Source organism: Alosa pseudoharengus, unplaced genomic scaffold (genome assembly GCF_046254945.1).
Source record: "Alosa pseudoharengus isolate Yale_2024_CS ecotype anadromous, Long Island Sound unplaced genomic scaffold, YU_APseudo_1.1 YU_APseudo_1.1_scf_10, whole genome shotgun sequence".
Lineage (NCBI taxonomy): Eukaryota > Metazoa > Chordata > Actinopteri > Clupeiformes > Clupeidae > Alosa > Alosa pseudoharengus.
In genome coordinates, this window is record NW_027468565.1 from 26,257,149 (window position 1) to 26,269,248 (window position 12,100).

Here is a 12,100-nt window from a genome sequence, read left to right on the forward strand (position 1 = left end):
TTTGAAAGCAGGAGGTAATGTGTGTGGTGATGATCAGTCATTTACTCATGACTAGAGGGGGAAGATTGTGCTGATACTGACCAGAGTGATAATGATGGGGATGATGAATGCAACAAAGAGGAAGATAGTGATGATGTTGATGAACCACAGGAGGGTCATCATGATATCGCTGTTGATGATGATGAAATCATATTCTGTGCTCAGCATGTATCTGTCTGTCTTAACCTTCCACTGTAGCCTAGTTTGGGTAAGCTATGGGACTTCATATCCCAACAGGCAATGCGTTTGAAGGCATTGTTTCAGTGATCGTGTAGATAGAATCTTGTGTGCCTAGAATAGAAAATCATGTGGAATGTGAATCGTAACCAAATCCCACAGCTACAAGGAGATCCTGTGTAACGCTTCATCTCTATGAAGCTTACAGCGTGAAAACACACGACAGAAGACCCGTGCATTGCACATCAACGTCAGGCAGGTGTGAACCTCTGGTCTGGAAACAGCTGGAGGTTTAGCGTCAAACAGCCGTGGAACCGGACTACCGAGCCAATACCGCGCTGGGACACGGCAGACGGGCAGGGAAGTGGCTTTTGCGGGGAGCTTAAGTGATCCTCCCACCAAATGGCTCTGTTATGTATGGAGAGAGAGAGAGAGAGAGATCTAATAATGGGCTTTTATCAGGGTGCATCCAGATAGATGTCGTTAGTCCTGCATTAAAGCATTAAAGCACTGAAGGTTACAGCGCATAAAACCCAAAGCCCAAATGACGCCTGCGTGCGTGTGAGATACTCTTCTTGACGTTTAACGTTCCTTGTGCGCTCAGCTGCAAGCTCTGTCTGTGAAAACACTAATTTTCTTTTGTCAACCAGAGACATGGAGGTGATTCAGTTATCATCCCCAGTCAAGTGACATAATTAGTCAATGATATGAGCCGCGCGCGTGTGTGTGTGTGTGTGTGTGTGTAAAATGGAGTGAAACGCTTGAGTAGCTCGCTATGCATTAGCGGATACGACCCGCTAGAAGTCGCCACTTAAACACAAAACGTGTTAAATCCCTCAGGACAGGTGCGTCTGTGTGTACTCCTGTGCACGATGGAACACGATCAAAATGTAAAGAGTATGATGAGATTGTGTACATGTGTGAGTGTGTGGATATGCGCATCTTAGCACCTGAGGCTTGAGACGTGCATATACCGTGAAATGGCAAACACGGCTCGCTCAGCTCTCCTCTCCCACCTCCCACGCCCGTCCCGGCACTGAAAGGGTGTATTAGGTAATTGCTACGCGCGCGCGAGGATTGGATGGCAGTGGTTGAGACACACCTGCACGCACCGCCCTCCCATCCCCGGTGGCCACCGTCTTCACACCTGCGGTCCGTCTAAGGACACCGACCTCCCAGACCCCGGCGGAGAAGAGATAGCCGACATCCGTCGTACGCATCACAGCCCCACGAGCCTGTCCTGTTCCTGGAGACTGCTGCGCGGGAGCCCGTCTCTGACAGACTCTTGGTTATTGATGGACTTTGGTTGTCCAGGGAGAAACAGAAGATGCGATAAGATACGCCCCCATCGATAAATCGGTTCATGTAGTTTGTCCACGCAGCCACTTATCGCAGTCACTGAGCTGACTCTCGGAGTCATAGCGCGATTCTCCCGTGGGCTACGACCATCTGAGCAGCCGCAACAAGCATGAGGACGGTGGACGCCTGACACTTTTCCGTTTAGCTTCCTTGCTCCATGCACTCTTTACCCCCGCGATCCCTCGGGGCGGCCGTGCGTGTGCGTGTGCGTGTGCGTGCGAGAGACTGAAGGAGGAAGAGAGAGAGAGAGACTGAGAGCCGCGTTTACGTTCGGTTACCTGCCCGACCGTAATTCTGGGAGGACCGGGGAAGCACGCGCGCTCTCCCTCGGCTGAGCAACAAGACAATAAACGCTTTTAAACACATGGACCTGAGGAGTTGGTCGGAGGAGTAAAAGACACCAACACACACCCACACACACATACATACACACACACCTTACCACTCACACTGACACATCCTCATACACACTGAAACATTAACACTCACACAGAGACCCAAGCTGAAGTGACAGTGAAATTAAACAGCCATGTATTTGAACCGTGAGGAAGAGAGCGCTAAAGGTAAGACGCTGTTTCATTTGAACTGTCTACTTTCCACTTACTGCTGTGATATTGTGGCATAGCAGCAGACTGACACGACTGTCTACCTGTGTGTGTGTGTGTGTGTGTGTGTGTGTGTGTGTGTGTGTGTGTGTGTGCGAATGGATCTGACTGTTTGAGCTGTTTGGGTTTTTAGGGGATCTTTGGCTTTGATGCTCGTGGCATAGAGTAGCATCTCTCCACGGGGTCACTGACACGGGCACTCCTTTCTGCGTGTGTCGCTCGCTACTGCCGGTTGTTGTAGGTCGTTCCACACCCAGCATGCTTGTTCCAGGATATGGTTTGTTATGGTCGCTGTGTTCGTCCTCCTTCTCCTTGCTAAACTGTCACAGATACTTCCTGTTTCGCGTGCTATCGACGGGACATTGATTACACCCGTCCTACATTCTGTGTACATGTGCAAAAGCGGGAATTGGTGACATAGTGCTGGATATAGGTATAGGATGAGGTATAAAGAGAGAGCGGAGAGACTACTTGTTGTTCGGTCGTTTCCTTGCGCTTTCGTGTGCGATAAGCGCGAGGACATGGAGACACTTGTGAGGACAACAAAGATACAAGGTCATAGCATCTTTCACAGCTATGGCCGGGAGAGGGGCTTTTCCCCCCGCGCGCTCAGTCCCCGTGAAGGCGCGCCTAATGTGTGTGTTCTGCTGTGGTGTGTGCACGGGTATAATCAGCAGAATTACAGATGTTTTGACAGGAGACTAAGTGAGAGGAGAGGTGGAGCAGTGGCGGTCCTCACACTAACCTTTCCTTCCCACGTGTGCGAGAGGCGTGATTCGAGGGGTGTCCGGTGTAATCCCCCCCCCCCCCCCAACGACCTCCTCGCGCCCACCCCCCTTGGTCAATGTCGAGTGACATTCAGACGCGAGAGGGCAAAGAGGTAATTGCAATTACGGGGAGAACCTGCGGGCTGTGCGTCCGACACCTGCTGCAGAGACGGAGAGTAGTGTTGTTTTGTGCATCGGGTCATATTGAGCATAGCAGAGTGTACGCTACCAGGGGAGCATAATGACTTGGTTTCAGCACAGGGTACTAGTAGGAGGACGCGATTAGAGGATGAGATGAGAGACGATGGGCTATCCAGACGGACAACCAGAATCCCTTTGTTGAATAGGGGATCATTGTGGACTCGGACACAGAAATATTCGGACCGAATCAACAGGGTGACACCGTAGACTGGCTAGAAACGAGATAGCCTACTCCCGCGAGCACGGGACAAACCAGTATCGTTAGCCGCTCCTGTTGTCTCGTGCAAAACGGCCGAAAGAGCGAAACCGAGTAATGGGTGCAGAACCCCATGAATTAAAGGGGGTCGCATGCATTTGCCAGCCAATATAGTCTGCAACGGTTATGTGCACAGTAACCTAAAGCACGTGAAATGACGCGTGAAGAGGTTGATTTGCATGTTGTTATTTAAGAATTATAAAGTGATTAATAGTGTTGCCATCAATCGCTGCCGGTGGCTGTCACGAGCTCCGGGCGGCCATGCAGGAAGCAAAGCTTTCTGAATTCGCCGTGCGTCTCAAGGTGGAGCACGAGGGGACGGAAAGGTGTGGGGCATATCGATCGTGGGCGGGATCAGGGGGATTCATGAGAGTGGTCATGTGGACTCCGACCGCAAAGTTGACAGGCCACCCTCAACCGAATTCAGTTATCACCAGCCCCTGCCCAAGAAATAACGGTGCGTTAACGCCACTTAGTTTGTTGCAGATTAGGCCTACTTCACAAGAATGAAATTAAATTAAAATAACAACCATGTTCTGAGAAATCAGTGTCGCCTCTCATTGTCCGAATCTAAATACATGTATTTGAGAGGAGCCTAGCTAAGAAGCATGACGCCATGGACACGAGCGCACTGCGCGAGCTCCCCGGCTGCTGCGCTCGCGGATATTTAAAGGCATGCCTCATTGATCAAATGTTTTAATGAGTGTGTTTTTATGACAGCGGGATTCTTCCCCTGCCAGTGGTGTTTTTCCCCCCAAAATGTGTCCCATATCATATTTTGAATCTCTTTTCATGGCTATGACAGCACGCACACACACACACACACACACACACTTTCCTGTCTTACAATAATGTGTGTGTGAGTGTGTGAAGAATTATTTTGCAACTGCAATTGTTTATGTGTGTGTGTTTGTGAATGTATGTGTATGTGTATTTGTGTATGTGTGTGTGTGTGTGTGTGTGTACTTGCATGCTATCTGATTTTACTCACTGTGTGCAGGAGGGATGTATGGAATAGTATTGATTGCCCAGGACTACTATGAGCTGACATTTGAAAGACACTGCCTGATGATAAAGACCTCTTTGAACTGTGCCGTCTGTCAACGTGTGTCTAGTGGTTCTGACTGAGTATGAGCAGACCACCACGTCAGTGTGTGTGTGTGTGTGTGTGTGTGTGTGTGTGTGTGTGTGTGTGTGTGATTGTGAAAACACACTCCAGATTTTTCCTGGCAGTCTCAGTCACTCAGGACGGCTTCAGTTCCCACCACACTCTTTTTCCTCCCCAGTCGTCATGGTAGCGAGTTCAGTCTCTCTAGAGAGGAAGAATGCAGACTGTTCTAGAATCCTGTGAGAGTTCTGAGACAGCTGATGGTCTCTAATGCCCCCCCTCCCTCCCTCTCTCTGAAGTGAAGCTAAAAGTACATCCTCCCAGTAGCAGCTCTGAGATCAGAAGCTTTAGCAAAATGCTAATGCTACACATTCAAGTGGACCAACCCACCAGCTATTGCTTTTATACCTAGCCAATTACATAGATACTTCTTTCCAGAGCCACTTGGAGTATTGGCCAGTACATATCAAATGAGTGTGTGTGGGAGTCAAACCCAAGCAATTGTACGTCAGTGTGTGTTGTGGCAAGGAGTTGAACTCAAACAATCGTAGATCAGTGTGTTTTGGCGGGGCAGGTAATGGGTGTGGCTGCTGCCCAGACAATCAGGTGATGAGTGCCATCATGTGGTCTGAGCTTTTTGCAACCGCAGCTCCACCCACATGAGTGGCTCTCCACTTCTCACCGCCGTACGAGCGAGAGAGAGGAAGAGAGAGAGGAAGAGAGAGAGAGGGAGAGAGAAAAATAGAGGGAAAAAGAAAGAGAGAGGAAGAGAGAGAGAGGGAGAGAGAGGGGAAAAGAAAGAGAGAGGGAGAGAGAGAGAGGGAGAGAGGAAGAGAGAGGGGAAAAGAAAGAAAGAGGTAGAGAGAGGGAGATAGAGAGAGAGGAAGAGAGAGAGAGAGAAAGAATGAATTTTCAAAAACTCTTTATTACAATCTTAAAAATACATCAAGATCAACTTGACACTGTACTCAAAAAGTAAAAGTTAGGAAAGTTAATTAAAGTAATGTGCAATCTGTAGCTTGTCATTCTCAACAACACACATCATGCTGTTATTTCCTCAAAAACATCAAGAATCTTCATAGATTTATCAAAATGAAAATCAATCAACATACGACACCTTACAAGAATAGAAAACACCATTGGGATATCAACATCTACATCCTGCTCAACTTTCTTTTTACGACTAACATATATCGCCATCTTTGCTTGCCCAAGCAGAAAGTTTAGGAGCTGACACTTGAAGCGATGCTTTTGTACATATTAAAAACCAAAAATGAAAATCTCCGAAGAGAAACTTTCATCAAACTTAAAGAAAAGTGTCATCAATACAGCAAAAAGAGGTCTAAGCCTCTGGCAGTGCATAAAGGCATGGAATACAGTCTCCCTTACAGAACAAAAAGGGCACCCTTGATTAACCATTGGATTTAAAACAGAAATAAAAGCATTCACTGCTATTGCACCATGCAGAATACGCCATTGTAGATCGCCAGCTTTTTTAGTTAATGGTGACTTGTACAACGCTCGCCATTGTGGTTTGACATCATTTTCGACCTGCAAAACTTCACGCCAGGGTGTATCCACCCTCTTGTCCAGAGACCTTTTATGTAGGAAGAGAACACACAGTTTATACAATGATTTACTAGTTGCAACTAGTAAGTAGCAACCAGTGCAACCTGTTAAATCTGGAAGTAGAGTAAGTCTGGGAAAGGGGTCATGGCAGTCAGGACATCACTCCCCCCCAAAATAATCTCCAAGCAATTGCATCTCCTCCCCAGTTAGGAGAGACCGCCATTTCCCAAGTAGCTGATCAACTATCCTAATGGACTTCACACCTAAGTGTTGAGCTAAAGTATGGCTATTACTGAAATCAGGACCAGCAAACTCTACTAGATCCCCAAGGGTTGTAACTTCAGAGCTGATAAGCTTAGAAGTAGGTACCAGGGACAAATCCTGACTCACATCAAGAACAGAACCATGAATCAGAGGGTCCTTCAACAACCAGAATAATGAGCTTGTCTGTCGTGGGCGTTGTATTATAAAAAGAGACCAGACTTTAAACAGATTCTTATAAAATGCAGGTAGCACATTAAGATTCATTCTATTTGGATTAAACCAGAACAAAGACCTATCTAAGCCCAACCTTTCAGAAAGTTGTAAAATACAACAGGCTGCAGCTTTCCAGCTTGAGTCCGCTGATCCTGTGAGAAGACGCTGTTCAAACTGCAGACGGAAGGCAGCAGTTCGACTCTGTAGATGAATAAGTCCATGTCCACCATCCTCCTTAGGCAGATATAAAACACTCTGAGGTACCCAGTGTAGATTGTCCCAGAAAAAATCAACCAGGACTGACTGAATCTTCGGTAGCAGGTTTGAAGGAGGGTCCACACAAGCCAGCCGATGCAATAATAAGAACACGCCCACTGTATGAAGTAATACTGAAAAGAAATTTCCATTTCTCTAGACAACCTTTAACTTTTTCAATTACCCCCTCAAAATTCTTTTGAATAAAAACATCATCACCTAAGAAAACACCCAGGTATTTAAACCCACCCCTATTCCAAACTAAGCCATCAGGCAGACCAGGTTCGCCAGTCACCCAACTCCCAACCAGCAAGGCTATGCTTTTTGACCAATTTACCTTTGCTGAAGAAACAACCTTAAATTCATTGCAAATTTTTAAAAGCATGTCAACATCTCTCTGGCCATTAACAAGGACAGCCACATCGTCAGCATAAGCTGACAATTTAAAAACATCATCACAGTTAGGGATTTTCACTCCAACAATCTCCTTCCTCAACCTTACAAAGAAAAGGTACAATAGCCAGACTATACAGCATGCCCGACAAGGGACATCCTTGACGGACACCTCTGTATACCTTAAAAGGAGCGCACAAGTCACCATTAACCTTGAGAATACTTTCAATGTCACAATACAATGCTTTAATCATTCGAATAAAACTGGGGCTGAAACCAACGGCTGACAAAGTATTCCACAAATAATTATGCTCAAACCTATCAAATGCCTTTTCTTGGAGAGAGAAAGAGAGCGAGAGATCGAGAGAGGAAGATGGAAAGAAAGAGGTTCAACATTTCCCAACCCATCCAGTCATACTAGGCCAAAACCCTACAAATATACAAACCATGTAATCAACACATACCTGATGCAAAACCACACGCCATACAAACTTACATAAATATATTCATACATAAAAAGAAAGAAAGAGGAAGAGAGAGAGGGAGGGAGAGAGAGAGAGGGAGAGAGGGGGAGGAAGAGAGAGAATTGAAAATGAATTAAGAGAGAGAGACAGAGGGAGGGAGAGAGAGGAAGGGGAAAGATGGACACAGTGGGACAGAGCGATAGGGTGGGGGAGAGAGAGGGAGAAAGAAAGAGTGGAAGAGAGGGAGGCATAGGAGGAGAGAGAGAGAGGGAGAAAGAAAGAGTGGACAAGAAATAGAGAGGGAAGGCTTTCTTTGTGCTGGAGCAGATGAAATGACTGTGGTGTGATGGCTGTGCGCCGTGGTAATTGAAGGTGTGAAGTTTAACTGGAGAGAGAATAAGAGAGAAAAAGACGAGAGTGGGGATGAGGGGTGAGGGTTAATGCAGTGTGCTGACCCTCTGTGTGTGTGTGTGTGTGTGTGTGTGTGTGCGTGTGTGTGTGTGTGTGTGTGCGTGTGTGTGTGTGTGTGTGTGTGTGTGTGTGTGTGTGTGTGCGTGTCTCTCTCTCTCTCTCTCTCTCTCTCTCTCTCTCTCTCTGTGTGTGTGTGTTTGTATGTGTGTGTGTGTGTGTGTGTGTGGGGGCTGTATAAATGAGCTCTACACCCATAACGCTGCGGTAGGCTTTGGCTGATGTGAAATTGGAAATAATTTGTTGTGTTTGTGGTGTAGTTCCTCTAATGGCCACGGAGAGCGAGAGAGAGGGGGGGGGGTAATGCCTTCTGATCCATTTGTGTTTTTAGGTTGGAGTGTGTGTGTGTGTGTGTGTGTGTGTTATATGTTCTAATGAATTTGTATGTTTTTTTGTTTTTCTCTTTCAGATGTGTCTGTGTGTGTTGCATGTATATGCAGTGTGTGTTTGTGTTGTGTGTGTGTGTGTGTAGTTCCAGTGGTGTCCGTGTGCACAGACTACAAGAGCTGTTCTCTCTTTTTTTAATGTGTAATTTATGCTAAGCAGGGGACCAGATGAGTTTTGGGATGGAAATTGAGACCTCTGGGAGTATCTCTGTCTGACTCCCTCAGCAGAGCAAGTGCCGTCCTCTCTGTCCAGACTCCATTGTTTATTAGTCCTGTTTTAGTAGTAGTTGTAGTAGTAGTGGTAGTGGTAGCAGTAGTAGCAGCAGCAGTAGTAATAGTATTAGTATTAGTATTAGTATTAGTAGTAGCAGTAGTAGTAGTAGTGGTAACAGTAGTTGTAGTAGTATTAGTAGTAGTACTAGTGGTAATAGTAGTATTAGTAGTAGTAGTTTAGTAATAGTAGCAGTAGTAGTAGTAGTAGTAGTAGTGGTAGTAATAGTAGTAGTAGTAGTAGTAGTAGTAGTAGTAGTAGTAGTGGTAATAGTAGCACTAGTAGAAGCTTGTGAGGTCCAACATATCCATTAATTTCACTAGTGAGAGACATTTAGATTTTCATAAAAGTTCAAACGTTCACAGCTGCCAGCCAGTGAGATAGTGATAGTGGTTTTAGTAGAGAGGTCTCCTGAGCCATGTGGATGTATCTGCCAATCGCCCAGTCTAAACATAAGTATAAGTATATACTCTTTTGATCCCGTGAGGGAAATATGGTCTCTGCATTTATCCCAATCCGTGAATTAGTGAAACACACTCAGCACACAGTGAACACACAGTGAGGTGAAGCACACACTAATCCCGGCGCAGTGAGCTGCCTGCAACAACAGCAGCGCTCGGGGAGCAGTGAGGGGTTAGGTGCCATGCTCAAGGACACTTCAGCCGTGCCTACTGGGCGGGGTTCGAACCGGCAACCCTCCGGTTACAAGTCCGAAGCACTAACCAGTAGGGCTGCCTAAAACATCAGCCCTAAACATCAGCATTTACACAGCAGCACACCCCATGTCACGCCCCACAATCCCCCTGACTGACCCCTCGCTCCGCAGTTAAACCCCAAGATTTACAGTAAAGGTGACCAAGCTCTCTCAAGCACAGCGCTCCCCTGTGGAAATTGGGGCTAGTGGATCTGAGTGATTTTGTTTAAGAATGCATAACTTGTATTTTTTTTTTTACCAAACCAAGTGTTCTACATGTGTATGTCTGTGTAACAGAATGTGAGAAAGTGGCATCCACACTCTCACACTCACTGATATGACTGGTGATATGAAGAAGTCGACTGAAATGCTGTCATCCTAGCAGCCCGTCAATAGAATCCATCAGACCTAAAACAGAGTGAATAATTAACATTGGTATATCATCTGACCGGATCAATCTGACCTGATCAATGACCAGCGTGGCGTCATGCACGTATGCTATGAAGGAGTAATTGGGCGGCCATATTGGCGAAATTGAAGCCAGTCTGAGCAGTGAGTGAATTTTGTAAAGTAAACACACACCATCTCCCTGTCTAACACACATCTTACACACACCATCTCCCTGTCTAACACACATCTTACACACACCGTCTCCCTGTCTTACACACACACCGTCACCCTGTCTTAGACACTCCGACACCCTGTCTTACACACACACCGTCACCCTGTCTTACACACACACCGTCTCCCTGTCTTACACACACCGTCTCCCTGTCTAACACACACCATCTCCCTGTGTCATGTGAACCAAAAACTGATTGATTCTATTTACCAGCTTAATATGAATCTCTAAGGGATGTGGTCTCAATGCATTAAAACATGCTCAGAAAAGATGCAAAAGTGGCCCCAGCCGTGGCGCGGCTGGCTGGGGCACCCGCACCGTACGCCGGCGACCCGGGTTGGATTCCCGCCCCGTGGTCCTTTCCGGATCCCACCCCGACTCTCTCTCCCACTTGCTTCCTGTCATTCTCTACTGTCCTGTAAATTAAAGGCATAAAAGGCCAAAAAATATACTTTAAAAAAAAGAAAAGCAAAAGCACAAATTATTAAATAGAAGAAACATTTTATATATGGTTTTAATTCAAATTTGCGACATTGGCATCATACACACTCACATACACAGACACACTCACATACACACTCACACATACACACACACACACACACACACACACACACACACACACACACACACACACACACACACACACACACACACACACTCTCTCTCTCACACCGGTTACGCTATGGGAAAAACATCACAGGAGAGCTGAGAGGATTTCTGTGAAGCTTACAGACACACACACATACACACACACACAAACACACACTGAAACACACACAGGCACACACCGAGACAAGCCCAATTAGACTGTGTAGCAGAGAGGATATACAAGAGGAAAATGGTCTGAAACTGTTTTTCAAACTCACACTCATACACACACACACACATAGAGGGACAGCATATTTTTTATGAATAGATATGTTATAGTAAATTGCACTTAAATTTAGTCTGGCCTGAATGAAAGTACAGTAAAACAGTAGAAATGACATCTTTTGTGTATGTATTGGACAGACATGCAGTAGTGTGTGTGTAAGTGTGTTTGGACAGACATGCAGTAGTGTGTGTGTAAGTGTGTTTGGGCAGACATGCAATAGTGTGTGTGTGTGTGTGTGTGTGGGCAGACATGCAGTGTGTGTGTAAGTGTGTTTTCTCCCATGCCCTCAGTGCTGTGGGCTGGACAGACATACTGTTATTGCTCCTGTGAACCCCTGGTTCTGGAGGTGGTTCTGAAGGTGTTTCTGACAGTGGTTCTGGAGGTGGTTCTGGTGGTTCTGAAGGTGGTTCTGATGGTGTTTCTGACAGTAGTGCCGGAGGTGGTTCTGATGGTGGTTCTGAAGGTGGTTCTAGATGGACAGAGATGGAAAAAGAGTGAGAGAGATGTGTCATGGAGATGGAGAGAGAGGGAGAAGAGAAGGAGAGACAAAGAAGTGTGAATAGACTGTATAATGAGATGTTGATGGATAATGGTATGTTCTGTATTGTATTGCTTGATGTCCTGCTTGATGTCCTGCTATAAAGCTACTAGAGAGAGAGAGAGAGTGAGAGAGAGATGTAGAGGAAGAGAGTGAGGGAAAAGGAAAGAGAAAGAGCAGGAGTGTGAATAGGTTGGACAGTGATAGTCTGTGAAGGTCACTCAGAGGAGAGCTCGGCCCTGTGTATGTGGGAGAGAGAAAACTGAGAAATAGAGAGAGAGAGAGAGAGAGAGGGATGAAGAGAGAGTGAGAGAGAGAGGGGGATGAATGGTGAGGGGGAAGGAAAAGCTGATGTGTGGATGAGTGGGGTGAAAATGAAGCTCCAATAGTTTGTTTTGGATTTTAAGAGCAGGATATGAACACACACACACACACACACACACACACACACACACACACACACACACACACACACACACACAGCTTAAGCTACACACTAATGACAGCTTCAGCTGAACGTCCCTCTTTGACTGTCAGGGTGGCTTTGATGAGTGAGTATGAGAAACTGAAAATG

The 12,100-nt window shown here is 46.2% G+C and overlaps 1 protein-coding gene across 1 annotated transcript in view; it reads left to right on the forward strand.

Moving 5' to 3' along the window:
- The first annotated feature begins 1,545 nt into the window (after positions 1-1,545).
- syt7a (synaptotagmin VIIa) overlaps positions 1,546-12,100 on the forward strand; it is a 166,290-nt gene continuing 155,735 nt past the window's right edge. The window contains exon 1 of the mRNA XM_076269238.1: positions 1,546-2,138. Coding sequence (XP_076125353.1) covers positions 2,105-2,138 — 34 coding nt within the window. The 5' untranslated portion in view covers positions 1,546-2,104. The remainder of the gene's footprint in view (positions 2,139-12,100) is intronic.